Consider the following 17,755-nt stretch of genomic DNA (forward strand, 5'->3'; position numbering starts at 1 on the left):
GGTAAATATGTGCTGTGTACTTCATTGTTTTCCAACCGCTCTCAGGTACGGAAAGTGAAATAGGCTATTGGCCTCACCCTATTCGTTTTGAGAAACTATAAAGGTCGTATTCCTACAGGTAAGATGGTATACCTAAACAGTAGTAACAAGACAGCTACATTTGACATAGCTAAGCCTATATTGTATTACAAAGAGATACTTTTTTTGCTCCACGTCTCGTTTTCATTACCAAAATGCATAGGCCTACGAAGTCTTTCCTTATTTGTCTGTTTCTAACCCTGTGCAATGGTTTCTCGATGGGCTGTAGATGGATGGATGATCACAAATTCATACAACACAGTGAGACCTTACTGAACTTACTCAATATTATGGTGAGTAGATTCTTATGTTTTCGTTATTCTAAACCATTGGTATATTTGGATAGTGCCAACAGAAATTGAAGTTCAATTCTATGATTTTGAATATTGTACATTAATTATTGAACGCATAAATTGAATTTGTATGTATAATGGGGGTTATTTCTCTCTAAAACATAGGGTGGGGAGTTTACTACAGACAGTGTGGGCATACCCTTCCCAGAGGACCTGTACAAGCAAGCTGAATATTCACCAGTAAGTTAGGCAGTCTTGTGAGATAGTCAACCTTTAGCATGGGATTTACAGGTGCACAGAGGATGTATGCATTAGCATTGTACTGACATTCACCAAATAATGAACACCCCAACATTATTGTATGTCTATCATTAACTATTTTGATTGGCAAATATTAATTAATTTAGTAAGGATCAGGTTAAAGTAATTTCCTCATGTCTTTCCTTTTACAGACTGATGATAAAATGTGGTTCATCCTCCAAACTATTGACGAGATCGCTGAACTGTTCGATGGAGAACATGACTCTGTCTGGGATGAGAAGAAAGTGGAGATCTTCCTCAATGTTCTCACCAGTCAGGCTGATGGCCTTCAGTCATGTGTAAGTATAACATCATCATATTCTATAGCTGGAATAGACATTATCTAGCCTGGTCCAAGATCTGTTTGTGCTGTCTTGCCAACTCAGTTTGACATTGACAACGACCAAGTTGTCAAAACAGATCTAGGACCATGCAGGCTAGATATTTTAATATGAGCACTTGTTAATTTGAATGAATGGACTGAGTCTCAGAGAGTTGGTGGAATATAATAATAATAATATGCCATTTAGCAGACGCTTTTATCCAAATCGACTTACAGTCGTGCGTGCATGCATTTCTGTGTATGGGTGGTCCCGGGGATCGAACCCACTACCTTGGCGTTACAAGCGCCGTGCTCTACCAGCTGAGCTACAGAGGACCACAATGCAATATTTAGATTGAGAACATTACTTTTATTCCACAAACAGACTGTAAATATAGTGCACATTTTTTCCCTAAAATTATTTAAACTACTCACACTTGTGTTATACTTTAATGGGCCGTTTATTTAAATTGGTAATGTATTTGTAGGGAAACACAACGCATTGAAAATAAGTCATAGGCGATATCAACATTCAGTCATGCTTTTATCATCAATCAAGGTTACGGCCCAGAAAAAAAAGAGCAAGAATCTGCATATGTACTTCAAGAGGCTGAACAACCACGTCCTTAAAAGAATGGTGAGTTTTTATTGAAACAATATTTCATATATGGCCATAACGAGATGAATCATCATGGCCACAGTGAGCCATTGGATCCCATTTTACAATAATCTTCTACATATGTGTCCATAACAATATACATACATTGAAAATGGTAGTTACACTGGCAAGTACAGTGTAAGTACATTGTATTTGTAAATACAAAAATAAATACATGATTCATTTTGGCAAAACCCTCTGCTCATCCAATAATTGTTGTTTTAGTTCACTCAGTTTATCCCAATGTATTTCGTAAATACTTGAAACTGTTCATGGTGCAAACAGATTTAACAATGTGTACCTACCTACATTGCAGTAACATGTACTTGTCTAATTTAGGGCTCAATTCAAGCCTTAATACTGAAGAGCTGCACTACAGTGCGATAGAAATTTAAAGGCAATGTTGCCTTCTGTATGATGAGGGTATTCTGATATTCAACTGCTAATATGTTTGTGATTTTGTCATCAATCTGCAGGCATACAGTGCTCATGCATGGGAGCTAGTCAGGAAAGAGGCCAGGAGACATCTGAGGAGGCTGGTTCTTCTGGGTTCAGCTACAGAAAACAGCACCTAAACTCAGAGCAACGTAATAATTATGTTCACAATTTATCGTCTCATATGAGTGACATCATGTATTTCGCCAGTTTTTTTTATTTATTTATATTTATTGATTCCACATGGAAATATGTTTTTTAAAATCTGTTTTAAAATCTATTTATTTATTTATGGGGGTATTTATTAACTTGTATTTATTCTTTTGGGATGATTGCTGGATACATTTGTAATTGACTAGATGTTTCTATGCAATGGACATTTTTATACACAAAATTGCTATAGATGTATGCTTTTACCTGCTACTTCATTAAATGCATTTTTGACTACATATGGATTTGGCAATTACTGTTTAATAATTTCATGGTATAGTAATAGTTTTAATATTCCTAAACAATTGTACTTTGGGGCATTGTGATGTTTTGGCAAAAATGATAGATCTAGACAAAACAACTTTCTCTGGAAACAAATGTCAAAAGACAAGAAAAAAAAGTAAAGGCAAAGTCCACTTTACAATGCTGCCATATCATAGAACAGGCAAAATTATAACATTATTAGCAATCAGCAAAGGATAGCCTACATATTTATCCAAGCCACATGTCCACTTAACAAAACCCCCACATTGATACAATTTGAAGGGGTGTGGTCAGGTTGAGTATTTACAACTGAAACAGGAGAAGCTGAAAAGAGAGAGCCTTTCTATGGACAAGCCCCATTAGACAAGCATTACAATAACTAACTTTGTCGCATTCATCCTATCATATAACAATCAAAATAGTAGCACCAACTCAAAACTCCTTTATAAAAACACCAAATCAAACACAACTGAAAAGAAAACAAACACATTTGAGATAGTTGAAAAGAGAGAAAAATATGCTATTTGGAACATGAATCAACAATCTGTTCCTCTACGTGTATCTTATATAGAACATATCAAAAAGAACATGCAAAAATGTATTCTAAAATGACATTACCCATATGGATGGATCTATAACATAAAGAAATAGTGGTCATCTGAACAAATCACTAAACATAACATACATCCTGAAACACCATGGATGAGACATTAGCCTATGAGTCCAGACACGTATTCATAAAGCATCTCAGAGTACGGGTGCTGATCTTGGATCAGGTCCCCCTTGTCTATTCATGTTAATCTATGAGGCAAAACTGATCATAGATCAGCAATCCTATTCTGAGACGCTTAATGAATACGGGCCCAGATATGCATTGAGATGCAGTGGATGACAGGAGAGCTCAGTCCCCAGCTCAGTCCCCAGCTCAGCCCCCATGCAGCTCACTCCTGCTTCCAAGCTGCAGCACCCTCTGCTGGCCCAGGCTGGGCATACACTGAGATGTCCTCATACAAACCCCCACAATGCTCAATCTCCAAGCCCTGCATGCGTCAAATAAAGAAAAATGGGGTGGGGATGGAAAAAAAGGTGGGAAAATAAATGATTTACTACATTACAACTAAATGTATTGTGATGAAATTGAATTTTGTGCACATGCAATGAATACAATCATACAAATAAATACAAAAGTAGGCTACAGTTTATGTCCAGTGTGCTGCTCTTACATTAATCACATTTGTTAATGACAATTTGATTGTTATGCCATTGGTATATCATTACTGGTATATCAACAATTGCTTGTGCAAGTTGATTGTGCAAAGCGAATTAGAGCAATAGTAGTATCTAAATATTTCCGTACTATTGTAATTAGAAGCAGTACTTAAGGAAGATGAAGACCCACCATTTATATAATTTGGGGGGGGAGGCCAAACGAAGCAGAAAATAAGAAGTGTAAGCTGGAATGATGACACACAACGTTTTCAACATGCACAAACACAAAAAAGGAAACACCACCTTAGCAAATGCTGAAATGAAAACATTTTGTTAGCCACATTATGACAATGATAACAAACAAGCTGTGGTTAAAGAGTCACTGAAGCAGAGAGAGAGAGAAAGAGAGGGAGGGAAAGAGAGAGAGAGAGAGAGAGAGAGAGAAAGAAGCATGCAGCTGTCAGGAAAAGCACAATTTCCTGTTTGTCACAGAGCTGATCACCTCTAAAGTTAGACTCATATGTATTTCAACTCCAGGTCATTTGGAACATGAATTGACATTGAATTCATCAATTCAATTAATGAAACCTTGGATATAATTTCACTTCAGCTATTTTACAGTATGTTTTCTCTGGTATTCACCTAGTATTTAATAAGAAGGCAGGTGCATCGACCTGTGTGTCGTGAACAACATTAGCTTGAGCAACAATAGTGGAATCGGTGGTTTGCCTTCAAAATAAAAGTCCTCCATTGAAACTGATACAAACAGATATAAATAGTGGAATCATGCCACAATTGGGCTAGATAATGCTAAACAAGGTTGAAATGTTGTTATATAAATTTAACAAAATACAATTATTAGTTAATTGTAAAAAATCAATTACTCAGTGACACCAACGGAACTCAACTCTGTAAAGTTTACAAAAATATTAGCGTCACAGCTCTTAATGTGGGACTTTGACTGTGGAAAATCACATCCCCGCTTAGTCTATTGTGCGTATTGAACATTTATAATTCACTGTACAACCTAACCTATGAATTGTGCACCCATGAAATGGGGGTATCAACCTACTCAGTGACACCCACAGAAGACAACTCTGTAGAGTTTACACAAATATTAGCGTCATAGCTCTTATTGCAGGACTTTGACTGTGGGAAATCAAATCAAATCATATGTTATTGGTCACATACACAGAGGAACAAGGCCGCTATTGGACACGCAGTCAGAATGCCTGAGTGTGATTAACCTTTCTTCACGTCCCATCACCACCTCATGTGAGTTGACCTTGAGTAAGGGCTTTTCTTTCGTCCCTATTGCATCATGTAATGACTTTGACACCACAATAGAGTTTCCGAAATTCTTTCATACATTGAGACTTAGGGAGTTATTTTGTCCCATAAATGATAAGACTCCAAATGTGGATGTGTCAAGTATGGGTGAGACGAGTGTTCAGACTATGGGTTACACAATAGAGAATTACATTTCCCACAGAACGAATACCCCTTTTCGAGCCAAATCCACTTTTTGTCCGCCCAGATACAGAAATCCCCCCCTAGAAACATACTGCAGATTGGCGGAAAAAGATGTGTCTCAGATTTTGAATAAGAAACGAGAATACAGAGTCTACAATAATCTCCCTAAAGAACAGAGGCAAGCATTGGATGTTTAAAAAAATTATTCCACTTTGATAGTGTGTAATGCTGACAAGGGCGGAACTGTGGTGTTGTTAAACCGTGATGACTATGTGAATGAACAACACCAATTTCTATCAGAAATTGTCACGTGATCCCACACCACTCTTCAAAGATGAAATTCACTGCAAGCTGAAGTCTCTTGTGGAAAGTGGAGACATCATGCAAAAATAATATGAGTTCATGAAAGTACGATTCAATGGACATGATTAACACTTTAAAGACAATGCACAATATCAATGGGAGACATTTATGGCTTGCTTTGATGTTGAATCACTGTATACTTAAATCCCCCATCAGGGAGGCCTAGAAGCCATTGCACACTACCTCAGCCAACGACCCATTGACACACTCCCTAGCACTAACTGTATCGTTGAACTTGCTGAGATTGTTCTGACTAATAACTTTTTCATGTTTGAAAATTACATGTTCATTCAACAGAAGGGAACTGCTATGGGTAGTAAAATGGCACCGAATTATGCCAATCTTATTTTTTTTAGTATAATGTGATTTTCAACCCTAATAATCCATTATTGCGCCATATTAGACATCGATTCCACTCCTTCATCAATACAAGCAGTGAACATTTGAAATTCACCCTCACCTTTGATGCGCATGAAATACGTTTCCTTGACATTTTGATTGAGAGGGATGGGGGTGGTTTTAGTACGGATCTATAAAGGAAGCCGACGGACAGGAATTCCCTGTTACGCGGAGACAGCTTCCACCCTACACCCCTAAAAAAGAGCCTCCCCAGTAGCCAATACAGTCGCATACGCAGGATTTGTAGTACACAGTGACTATGACAAACAAGCCGACCATCTGGATGAGCGTTTCAGACAGCGGGGTTACCCAGAGGAATGGCTGCATGACGCAAGGGAACGTTATAAAAATATGACCCACAACCCTGGCGTTGCAAACGCCTTGCTCTACCAACTGAGCTACATCCCTGCCGGCCATTCCCTCCCCTACCATAGACGACGCTGGGCCAATTGTGCGCCGCCCCATGGGTCTCAGGACAAATGACCAGAGAAACCCTGTGGCTGCGCATTTCATGGAGGCTCGTCACAACATTAGCTCGTTGAGATACATTGGCATCGAACATGTTAAGACTCCTAGGAGGGGCGGAGCTATTGATAATCTATTATTGAGAAGATAATTGTATTGGATTCACCGTTTGTGTACCATGTCTCCTAGAGGTCTGAACCAAGATATCAGATCACCATATCATATCACCATGATATCAGACCATTTCTTACATGAATATGTCACTTTACTTTGATTTGTCTTGCCTTCCAGGTTACCCACTTGGTCATTTTGTAAATATATATTATTTTCTGGAACCACTACATGTACCCATCTCATTGTTATTAAATTATTAAATTATTAGAGATAAACAAATGTTTTTTGCACCCACCGTGTGTCATGTCCACAATGGTCATGTGAGGTGAAATGTGTATATTTTGGGATGTGAGCACTCAGTTTGTTCGACCTCACGAAGATCCGTTTCGGATCGAAACGTTGTCAATAAAGCGGTGAATTGTGAGCTTTAACAGTGTGCGGGCCTTCTTGTTCTACACATACACATATTTAGCAGATGTTATTGCGGGTGTACCGAAATGCTTGTGTTCCTAGCTCCAACAGTGCACTAGTATCTAACAATTCACAACAATACACACAAATCTAAAAGTAAAAGAATGGAATTAAGAAATATATAAATATTAGGACGAGCAATGTCGGAGTGGCATTGACTATCACCTCCTCATGAATATTCAACACACATAATAGACTAAGTGGGGAGGGGATTTGCCGCAGTCAAAGTCCCACAATAAGAGCTATTAAGCTAATATTTGTGTAAACTCTACAGAGTTGTGTTCTGTGGGTGTCACTGAGTAGGCTGATAGACCGTTTCATGGGTGCATAATCCATAGATAAGCCTGTACAGTGTATACGTATACCCAAATGCAATTCTGTAGTTTATTACTATTAAAGTGCGATTTCAACTGGTTTAATTTGATTTAGAACTCACAGGGCTGGAATTAATCTACCGGCAGCCTATGTGCCGTGTATCGCTATCCTATGTTGAATCTATTTTAAGACATCATTTGAGTAAATCTTTGTTGGTTTTATGCTGTCTGTAATTCCCTACAGGTGCATGATCTTAATTTGATCACCCTGTTGATGTAGGAAACCTGTAGTCTATTGAAGGTTTACAAAGGCTTATAAAGTTTGTAATTTCCACTTTAAAATGTCAGACTTGATTTGCCATGAAAAAATATGTATCAACCCCTACAAAAATGTTAAATGTTAGTAATTTACAATTCCCTGCAGAAATCTAATTAGTATAATAAAAACATTCCCATAAAAATCAGTCTGTTTAAATTAGAGATATCAGTTTTTTTGCATGGGCTGCACTCAATCCATTAATTTTTTCGTAAAGTAACATGTGCAGAACATAAGGTTGTTTAGTGCACATGAATAGGTGTCCTGAACACAGGTTGCACAGCCACTCCATAAAGAGAAATTGTGTGGTAACAATGGATACTTTCTGGTACTATACGGTAGTTACTAATGGTAATGATACCAAATGGCTCTGAGTGGTATAAGTTTTAATGAATCCCAAAGAAACTCAGTTATTACAGTGTTACCTTTGTATCATAAAATAAGGTACAACCTGATTTTCAATAGGCCTACATTCCCTAAACAGACATGAATTAAAACGGAATTGACCCAAACCCTGATGTCTTGTCCTTCTAATATAAACCAAACTGTTACACTACATTACAGCATACAATATGGTAGGGATAACTTATAGAGAATTGAGGTGGTTTTAGCTCCATTTTCATCAAAAACAACAGAAGACCGGTTATCATCATTAACATACTGTACCTCATAGATGTGATCATGTTCAGGTTCCTCGTAAATTGCATCTTCCTTCTTCAACTGAAAGAAAATGAGAGACAACTGAAAACAATTCTGCATGATAAAAAACAAGTATCAAATTGTACATATGTATGCAATGTGTATTATCTAAATTGGCCCATATATTTTACACATACTGTATCACACACTGTACCATCTCACATTTGTGTCAAAATAATGAAACGTTTGAAAAGGTCAAAGTTCAGAAGGTGAGTATTCAATGTGAATAACTTGTTTCATTTGTTTTGTTGTGTCAGGTACATTCAAACATATTCAAATCACACCCAACAATGCATTCAAATACATCATTTTGTTTTTGCTGGGGTTTTCAGTTATGTATGTTTATTGTGTCATGCGACTCACAAGGGATTGGTGGCGTAGCAGTGGGGCAAGAGCAAACAACGTCAAGAGTAGCGCCTGGAGAAAGATCAAAGCATCCTTCAGCTTGCTCCTCCTTTCTGCCCTTTCAGGGTTAGAGGATCCTTTACACACATACACACAGAGAGAGAGAGAGAGAGAGAGAGAGATGTATGAGTTTGTACATTTGTAAATTACAAGTTTTTACAATCTTCAAATCTGAGGATGAGGATGACGATGACGCGGATTATGCATATATTTTAAATCATACTAATAAAGCAGTACATCTCCTTAAACAGATGTCATCCCATTGACAAAAACGATTCAAAATTATTTTCATCCAATCATTCCTAACATTTTACGTCACCAGCTGAGACTGAATTGGGCTATACGTACTGTACACTTGTAGCTCTGTCCCTGGCCCCCAGGTGATGTTGTTCATCAGACAGAAGTACACTCCACTGTCCTCCATCCCTATATGTTTGATTCTGATCAAGGCATTTTGTGTCACGCCAACTTTCCACACAGTGACCCGCTCCCCCTCTATCTTGACTATCTTCCTCTTCACTGGGACAACGTTGTATTCTGAGGCCTTGTACCAGTCAACCGTGGCAGGCTGGGTTTTGTCCGATCCCACACAGGATATGGTTACAATGTTATTGGTCTTCACCCCATAGAAACGAGGCTTCTGGATGACCTGTAGGGTCCTGTTTAAAGCCACTGGAGAGACGTGTGGGATGAGAGACATAAGGTTTGGTCAGTGAGACAGGTGATGGAACCGTAGCCGTTGAACTCTTATAAAACCTACTACTGTTAAATTGACATGATGAATTAGCAAATGTTGTAAGATTTTTGTTATGATGAAATGGCAAATGTCACATAGATAATCAAACATTAATCTTTCATATAATTCATATGATCTTTAATATACAGTGCCTTCGGAAAGTATTCAGACCCCTTAACTTTCCACATTTTGTTAGGTTACAGCCTTATTCTAAAATGTATTAAAATGTTTTTTTCCCTCATAAATCTACACACAACACCCCATAATGACAAAGCAAAAACAGGTTTTTAAAAATGTTTGCTAATTCATAAAAAAATTAATATATATATCACATTTACATAAGTATTCAGACCCTTTACTCAGTACTTTGTTGAAGCACCTTTGGCAGCAATTACAGCCTCCAGTCCTCTTGGGTATGACGCTACAAGCTCGGCACACCTGTATTTGGGGAGTTTCTCCCATTCTTCTCTGCAGATCCTCTCAAGCTCTGTCAGGTTGGATGGGGAATGTTGCTGCACAGCTATTTTCAGGTCTCTCCAGAGATGTTAGATCAGGTTCAAGTCCGGGCTCTGGCTGGGCCACTCAGAGACTTGTCCCGAAGCCACTCCTGCGTTGTCTTGGCTGTGTGCTTAGGGTCGTTGTCCTGTTGGAAGGTGAACCTTCGCCCCAGTCTGAGGTCCTGAGTGCTCTGGAGCATGTTTTCATCTAGGATCTCTCTGTACTTTGTGCCGTTCATCTTTGCCTCGATCCTGACTAGTCTCCCAGTCCCTGCTGCTGAAAAACACCCCCACAGCATGATGCTACCACCACCATGCTTCACCGTAGGGATGGTGCCAGGTTTTCTCCAGACGTGACGCTTGGCATTCAGGCCAAAGAGTTTAATCTTGGTTTCATTAGACCAGATAATCTTGTTTCTCATGGTCTGAGAGTCTTTAGGTGCCTTTGGCAAACTCCAAGCGGGCCGTCATGTTTATTTTACTGAGGAGTGGCTTCCGTCTGGCCACTCTACCATAAAGACCTGATTGGTGGAGTGCTGCAGAGATGGTTGTCCTTCTGGAAGGTTCTCCCATCTCCACAGAGGAACTCTAGAGCTCTGTCAGAGTGACCATCGGGTTCTTGGTCATTTCCCTGACCAAGGCCCTGCTTCCCCGATTGCTCAGTTTGGCAAACTTCTTCCATTTAAGAATGATGGAGGCCACTCTGTTCTTGGGGATCTTCAATGCTGCAGACATTTTTTGGTACTCTTCCCCAGATCTGTGCCTTGAAACAATCCTGTCTCGGAGCTCTACGGACAATTATTTCGACCTCATGGCTTTGTTTTTGCTCAGACATGCACTGTCAACTGTGGGAACTTATATAGACAGGTGTGCCTTTCCAAATCATGTCCAATAAATTGAATTTACCACAGGTGGACTCCAATCAAGTTGTAGAAACATCTCAAGGATGCTCAATGGAAACAGGAAGCACCTGAGCTCAATTTCGAGTCTCATAGCAAAGGGTCTGAATATTTATGTAAATAAGGCATTTCTGTTTTTTATTTTTAATAAATTAGTAAAAATATCTAAAAAACTGTTTTTGCTTTGTCATTATTGGGTATTGCGTGTAGGTTGATGAGGATTTTTATTTATTTAATCCATTTTAGAATAAGGCTGTAACATAACAAAATGTGGAAAAAGTAAAGTGGTCTGAACACTTTCCGAAGGCACTGTATGATTAATTATATAATATATAAATGTGTAAGCACGTTAGACATCAGTATATGAATAATGTATAAACCTACTCAAGCTATTTCAAATGACCGTATGCCTGTTTTACAGTAACACCCTAATAGATATTCTGCTTATTTTACCACGACACAAATTTACGAAGTAAATGTAAAAAAATTAATAAAATAATGGCTAATACCAATAATACAATGGAATGGATTAAACTATCGTGGTCGTCTGTAGCTCAATTGGTAGAGCATGGCGCTTGTAACGCCAGGGTAGTGGGTTCGATCCCCGGGACCACCCATACGTAAAAATGTATGCACGCATGACTTTATGTCGCTTTGGATAAAAGCGTCTGCTAAATGGCATATTATATTATTATTATATCTTGGATGTAACAAATTGTACATGGATCATAACTAAATGTTTATGACTAATATGTTGTGAGGTTAGTTTGACTTCCTCTTTTAAACAGATGGGCAGGAAACACAATGCTGGAGTTGTGGTCCAATGCAACAACAACAAAAAAACATGCAAAACAAACGTTTATATATGTCCAATGTAAAAAATATTGGTAAATATCGATAAAAAGGTAACTTCAAGAGCTGTTTAAATGTAATGCTTTATGTAAAGTGATGACTCTAGTATTTTATGTCTCATTTGTCAGCACACATGCTAGGAATCACTCTCAAATAAGTCAGTGTAATAGTCTCTTACCTGAGAGGTTCACAAAGGCGAGCCCACAACATCCAAACAGTAGCCAGCGCATGGTGGTCAACATTACTACTGTAGATTGTAAAAGCACAAGTTGAACTAGCCCAAAATAATCTATGCAGAAACTAGCACCTTGACTATAGTGTGGAGAGAGACACCAGCATCAGTGGGTGTGACCACTGTTTGGTAGCACATGCCCCATTCAAGATAATCAAACAAATGAGAGACAGGATATAATTAAAGGGATAGTCCACCCAAATTACAAAATTGCAATCTTGTTTGACTTACATGCTAGTTTGGAAAATGCCAAAGTTAGCGGATGGTAGCAGTGGCTAGATAAACAACCACAAAGAGTGAATTGCACTCTGTCCTTGTCTGTAGACTGCTTACAAGGTAAGGAAACAAAATGTGAATTTGTAATTTGGTTGAGCTATCCATTTAAGTTGCAAACTACCAAACACAAACTGAAGTCACACACTAACAGGTATGACCCAAGTTCATTAAACTACATTTAGAAAACAATTAGTCGACAAACAGTTTTCAACAAACATTATCTTTCCTCTGCAACTTGTGTCCACATATTGTATGTCCAAATAAAGTGCACTCGTGTGATATTTTACATAATCCGCTCAACCATGCTTATCAGAGCCCCTATTTTAAAATGGAGACCCCTCCCTCCAATACCTCATGTAACATACAGCATGATAAAGCAATGTGGTGCTGTGTGTTTAGCATTATCTGCTGCAACATTTTGGGCCCGTATCATGTTGCCCCATGTAGCTCAGTTGGTAGAGCATGGCACTTGCAACGCCAGGGTTGTGGGTTTGATTCCCATGGGGGGCCAGTATGAAAAAAATTAAAATGTTTTTTAAAATGTAGGCCAGTGGTTCTCAAACTGGAGGTCCTGAGTCAGGTGTCGCATGAAGGTTTTGGGGGATCGAGAGTGTGAAACATCTGTCTCTGATTTCAAAGGGCCAAAGGTAGCAAGTTTGAATCCAGCGATAAAAGGTTGTTTTTGACAACAACAAAACAATTATGTTTGTTTGTGCCTCAGATTCCGAAGGTAGCAAGTTTGAATCCAGCGATAGAAAGTAGTTTTAGACAATTGTTTTTGTTTTTGTGCTTCTGATTCCAAAGGTTGCAAGTTCGAATCCAGCAATATAATTAATTTTTTGGTATTTTTGTTTTAAGCCTATCCTAAACCTAAACCCTATCCCAAACCTTAACCCTCTGCCTCTGATTCCAAAGGTTGTAAGTTTGAATCCAGCGATAGAAAGTTGTTTTTGTTTGTTTGTGCCTCTGATCCCAAAGGTTGCAAGTTTGAATCCAGCAATAGAAAGTTGTTTTTGACCATTTTTATTTTGTTTGTTTGTGCCTCTGATTCCAAAGGTTTCACGTTTGAATCCAGCGCTAGAAAGTTGTATTTGAGATTTTTGTTTTAAGCCTATCCCAAACCTTAACCCTTATCGTAACCACCATAAGCACCTGCCTCTGATTCCAATGGTTGCAAGTTCAAATCCATCAATAAAATGCAGTTTTTTAAACTTTTGATTGAAGCCTCTCCCAAACCTTAACCCTTACCTTAACCCAGGCGTTCCCAAACGCTTTTCATCCACGACCCCATTTTGATATCTGAAAATTCTTGCGACCCCAAATATGTGAAAAAGAAAAAGTGATTATCAGCCAATGTTTACTTTTTTATTTGGGGCTATAGCAGTCAATTGCAAAACATTCTGACAGTATTTCTAATTGTCTTCTCAACTTACGATAACATACAGTACTTTTAATGTGGGGCTATGACAGTCAATTGCAAATTAGTCTGACATAATGTCTCTAATGCGTGTTCAAATTCTCCAGCAACCCCATTTCCCTATCAGGCAACACCTTATGGGGTCGCGACCCCTAGTTTGGGAACCGCTACCTTAACCATTCAGAGTTCATTCCTAACCTTAAGATTTTGAAGTTAATGCCTCTGATTCCAAAGGTTGCAAGTTTGAATCAAGTATTGCTGGATTCGAACTTGCAAGCTGGCAGGTGCTTACAGTGGTTAAGGTTAGGGTTAACGTTTGGGATAGACTTAAAAGAAAAATGTCTAAAATATCTTTCTATTGCTGGATTCAAACTTGCAACCTTTGGAATCAGAGGCAGATGCTTAAGGAGTTGATGCCTCTGATTCCAAAGGTTGGAAGTTAGAATCCAGCAACAGAAAGTAGTTGTTGACATTTTGGTTTTAAGCCTATCCCAAACCTTAACCCTTACCTTAGCCATTCTGAGTCAATTCCTAACCTTAGGATTTCAGAGTTAATACCTAAACTTAACCCTAACCTTAACAATTCAGAGTTAATGCCTTAACTTAACCTTAAACACTTCGAAATTTGATTTTTGCAACAACTTCGAAATTTGATGTTTGAGAAACATGGATGAATGTCTAATACATTTTCTCCAGTTTTGCCTGGAAAAAGCAGAGTACATTAATATTAACCATATAAAATACAGTTTAGCAATCTGCTACGGCACACCGTTGCCAGAACAATAGACTACCTGGCGATTTCATCAATAATTTTAATTTTTCATATTTTCAGGCTTAGTTTGTAACATGGTCTCAGAGCATTTTGATTATTCTGTACGTAAACCCGAGACATGATTGGTTGACGGTAGGCGGGGGTGGGAGGTCCTGTATAAACACAAACTCACTTCCTTGACAACTTCCTTCACAACAACTATGCTCAACAGCTCTGCGCTTCTCCATGAAGTGCAAGAAGTATGAATGCCAAGACTTCTGCAGAGGCTATCACCGTAAATACTGCACGGTCAATGCAGACGTCGGATTGACCATGCAGGCCTTTAAAGATAGCCTTCAATACTTATGGGATGAAGATGCAACATATTCTTGCAATGTATTGCTATATTTGTGAGCAAGAAAAATACTACAGACAGCCCACAGGAGGTTGGTGGCACCTTAATTGGGGAGGATGGGCTCGTGATAATGGCTGGAGCGGAATTAGTGGAACGGTATCAAATACATCAAAGACATGGTTTTCATGTGTTTGATGCCATTCCATTTACTCTGTTCCAGACATTATTGTCAGCCGTCCTCCCCTCAGCAGCCTCCACTGAGACAGACCATGCTTTCCATCCGACCCTGCAACCTCTGCTGCATAGCCTAAAAGCCCATTTATGCTAGATCCAAAAAAGTGGTCAGAGGCTTCTTATGGAGGGTGTGATGCAATTGCGGAGCCTCCAGAGGGATTCAGAGGCCATATCAAGCTCTGTACCGCATCGCCGTGCACCTTTCAGGTTTTGTAACAATGCGGAGGGCTTCGTATAGCTCCGCACTGACATGATCAGTTGACTATAGGTGGGGGTGGTACCTCCTGTATAAACACAAACTCACTTCCTTGACAACTTCCCTCACAATAGCTTTGCTCTGCTACGCTAAGCGCAAGAAGTATGAAAGCCCTGATGTCTGCAGAGGCTGCGTCTCAGTAAATGCTGTATGGCCACTTCAGAAGTTGGATTGACCATGCAGAGCCTTTACGGCTGAGCCTACAGGTAGGCCGTATGATCCTGCTTGCTCTGGACTCCAGAGAAGTGACATGATATCCCTAGTTGATATTGGCTGCTAATATGAATGACCTTCAGCTCAAAATGCAGGTGTACAACGCAGTTTATTTTTGTATCTTGCATTTTGAAAAGACATCCCTTTTTATGGCTGTAATGGCAGGCTACATTTGCACAGCGATTGTGCGCGCATGCATGCGCGTGCGTGGGGGGTCGCAAGCTTTGAATCACTTCCTTTTGGGGGTTGTGGGTCAAAAAGTTTGCGAACCACCGATGTAGGCCAAGCTGAGTGATGATGGCGATAGATTGCTGTAAAATGTGTTGTAAATGAATGAGTAATGATCCAGACCGTGATTTATATTTGAAAGTTGCATTCAATATTTTCACAACACATAATTTGTTTGTGAATCATTACTCATTTATTGACAATATTTTGACAGCAGTCTATCTCCATAATGATTCCTTTACTCATGTTAGTCACTAGCACAATTCTCAGGGGAAATAAAGGATCATTTTTGCTTTTTTGGGGAAAGTGTATTAAGGCTTTTATTAAATGCACTATAAAAAAAAAGTGATTTGATGCACCAATAGTCCTGTGGGGCGGGGTGATGCAGTCACTGAAGTGTCTTACATGGTTCCCTGTTTTTTACTTTAAAAACTGTATGTCAGTGTTCAGATAAGAACCAGGCTGATGTGTGCAAAATGCTACGTCAAATAATCATGCTCCATGAATGTACCGGAATTATGCACAGTAAGAATGCACAAAGCACCAGAAACACATAACCATGTGTTTTAGACACAGATTTTTACCTAAATGTGTCGTGGCCTAGGTCTATGCCTCCGAAACACAAATACTGCTGCATCATGGGTTCGAATCCGGCTCACTGCTATTTCAGCACACTTTCTCTATCTACACCCTTTCAAATTTGTGGATTCAGCTATTTCAGCCACACCCGTTGCTAACAGGTGTATAAAATCGAGTACACAGCCATGAAATCTCCATAGACAAACATTGGCAGTAGAATGGCCTTACTGAAGAGGCACGGTCATAGGATGCCACCTTTCCAACAAGTCAGTTGGTATATATATACAGTACCAGTCAAAAGTTTGGACACACCAACTCATTCAAGGCTTTTTCTTTAATTTTACTATTTTCTACATTGTAGAATAACAGTGAAGACATCAAAACGATGAAATAACACACGTAGTAACCATAAAAGTGTATATATATATATATATATATCCACAATGGGCACATAGTAAAACAACTACCTACTACATCTGATGATAGGTCAGTAATTGACTGTCTCCCACCCCCTTACTGAGCCATCTTCATTTACATTACATTTACATTACATTTACGTCATTTAGCAGACGCTCTTATCCAGAGCGACTTACATTATTTTTTTATTTTTTTTCATACCCCCTGTGGGAAATCTTCCACTCCAGAAAGAAGACAAAAGGAGAGAACAACATATGGCCAGTTTTCCAGACCCAGATTACGCCTAGTTCTGGGCTAAAAAGCAGAGTCTCCATTGGAATATATTTTTAGCCCATAACTAGGCTCAATCTGGGTCCAGGAAACCAGCTCCAACAGTATGTTTTGTATAGTCTGTCCCTTGCTTCAGAAGTGTGTTAAACAGTGTACAAGCATGGCAGGCATTGCCCAGTGTGCCCGCTCTGAGCGAAGCCTGGGAGAGACATTAGCACCAACTGGCATGAAGGCTGAAGGTCACTGGCCGCCCCTGACCTTTTGTCTGGGCCGCCTGAGTGGAACTCTGGCCGCCTCATTCCCTAAGCACATATCCAGATGAACGTTCCCCCTTTTACCTACGTAACTGGCAAGGAAGAGGGGGCCTATGTACAGTATTAAAATGTAGATAAAGAGGCTGTACGGAATTGTAGTTGCTAAATGTTTACTTCATATTTCCGCTTGAGTATTACCTGTATGGTTCAAATGCACATATATAAAACCAAACATATATAAAACCAAACAATCCTTGAGGCTAATACTATTGGGTAGGTGTGCCCCTTTCTGTCCAATATGTTTATGTCTGGGCAATATTTCAGCCCATTTAGGGGGACCCCTTTTGGCTCAAGAGCACTCCGAGGCAAAAGTTCTTTATAGCCTCTTTAAAGATGTTGGATACTCAGTTCCCTGTTGTGACTACAAATATAAGTGATAGCGTTCCAGTTTTTATGAGGGGATAACAGTACACAAAACCTATTTCATTGCTTCAATTGAAG

The 17,755-nt window shown here is 39.2% G+C and overlaps 2 protein-coding genes across 2 annotated transcripts; one reads left to right on the forward strand and one right to left on the reverse strand.

Moving 5' to 3' along the window:
- Nucleotides 1-233: 233 nt before the first annotated feature.
- On the forward strand, nt 234-2,234 carry ifnphi4 (interferon phi 4; the record flags this gene model as incomplete). The annotated part of the gene is made up of 5 exons (XM_084161181.1): nt 234-371; nt 537-611; nt 824-970; nt 1,553-1,630; nt 2,128-2,234. 5 exons carry the CDS (start codon nt 234-236, stop codon nt 2,224-2,226), a joined length of 537 nt encoding a protein of 178 aa, XP_084017307.1. The 3' UTR covers nt 2,227-2,234.
- A 1,224-nt stretch (nt 2,235-3,458) lies between these two features.
- Nucleotides 3,459-12,052, reverse strand: cd79b (CD79b molecule, immunoglobulin-associated beta). The gene is made up of 5 exons (XM_084161170.1): nt 11,951-12,052; nt 9,137-9,460; nt 8,747-8,865; nt 8,351-8,404; nt 3,459-3,600 (listed from the first exon to the last, which is right to left on the reverse strand). The coding sequence occupies exons 1-5, from the start codon at nt 12,012-12,014 to the stop codon at nt 3,502-3,504; spliced, it is 660 nt and encodes a 219-aa protein (XP_084017296.1). The 5' UTR covers nt 12,015-12,052; the 3' UTR covers nt 3,459-3,501.
- Between the last annotated feature and the right edge of the window lie 5,703 nt (nt 12,053-17,755).

Source organism: Coregonus lavaretus (assembly GCF_964263955.1).
Source record: "Coregonus lavaretus genome assembly, chromosome: 1".
Lineage (NCBI taxonomy): Eukaryota > Metazoa > Chordata > Actinopteri > Salmoniformes > Salmonidae > Coregonus > Coregonus lavaretus.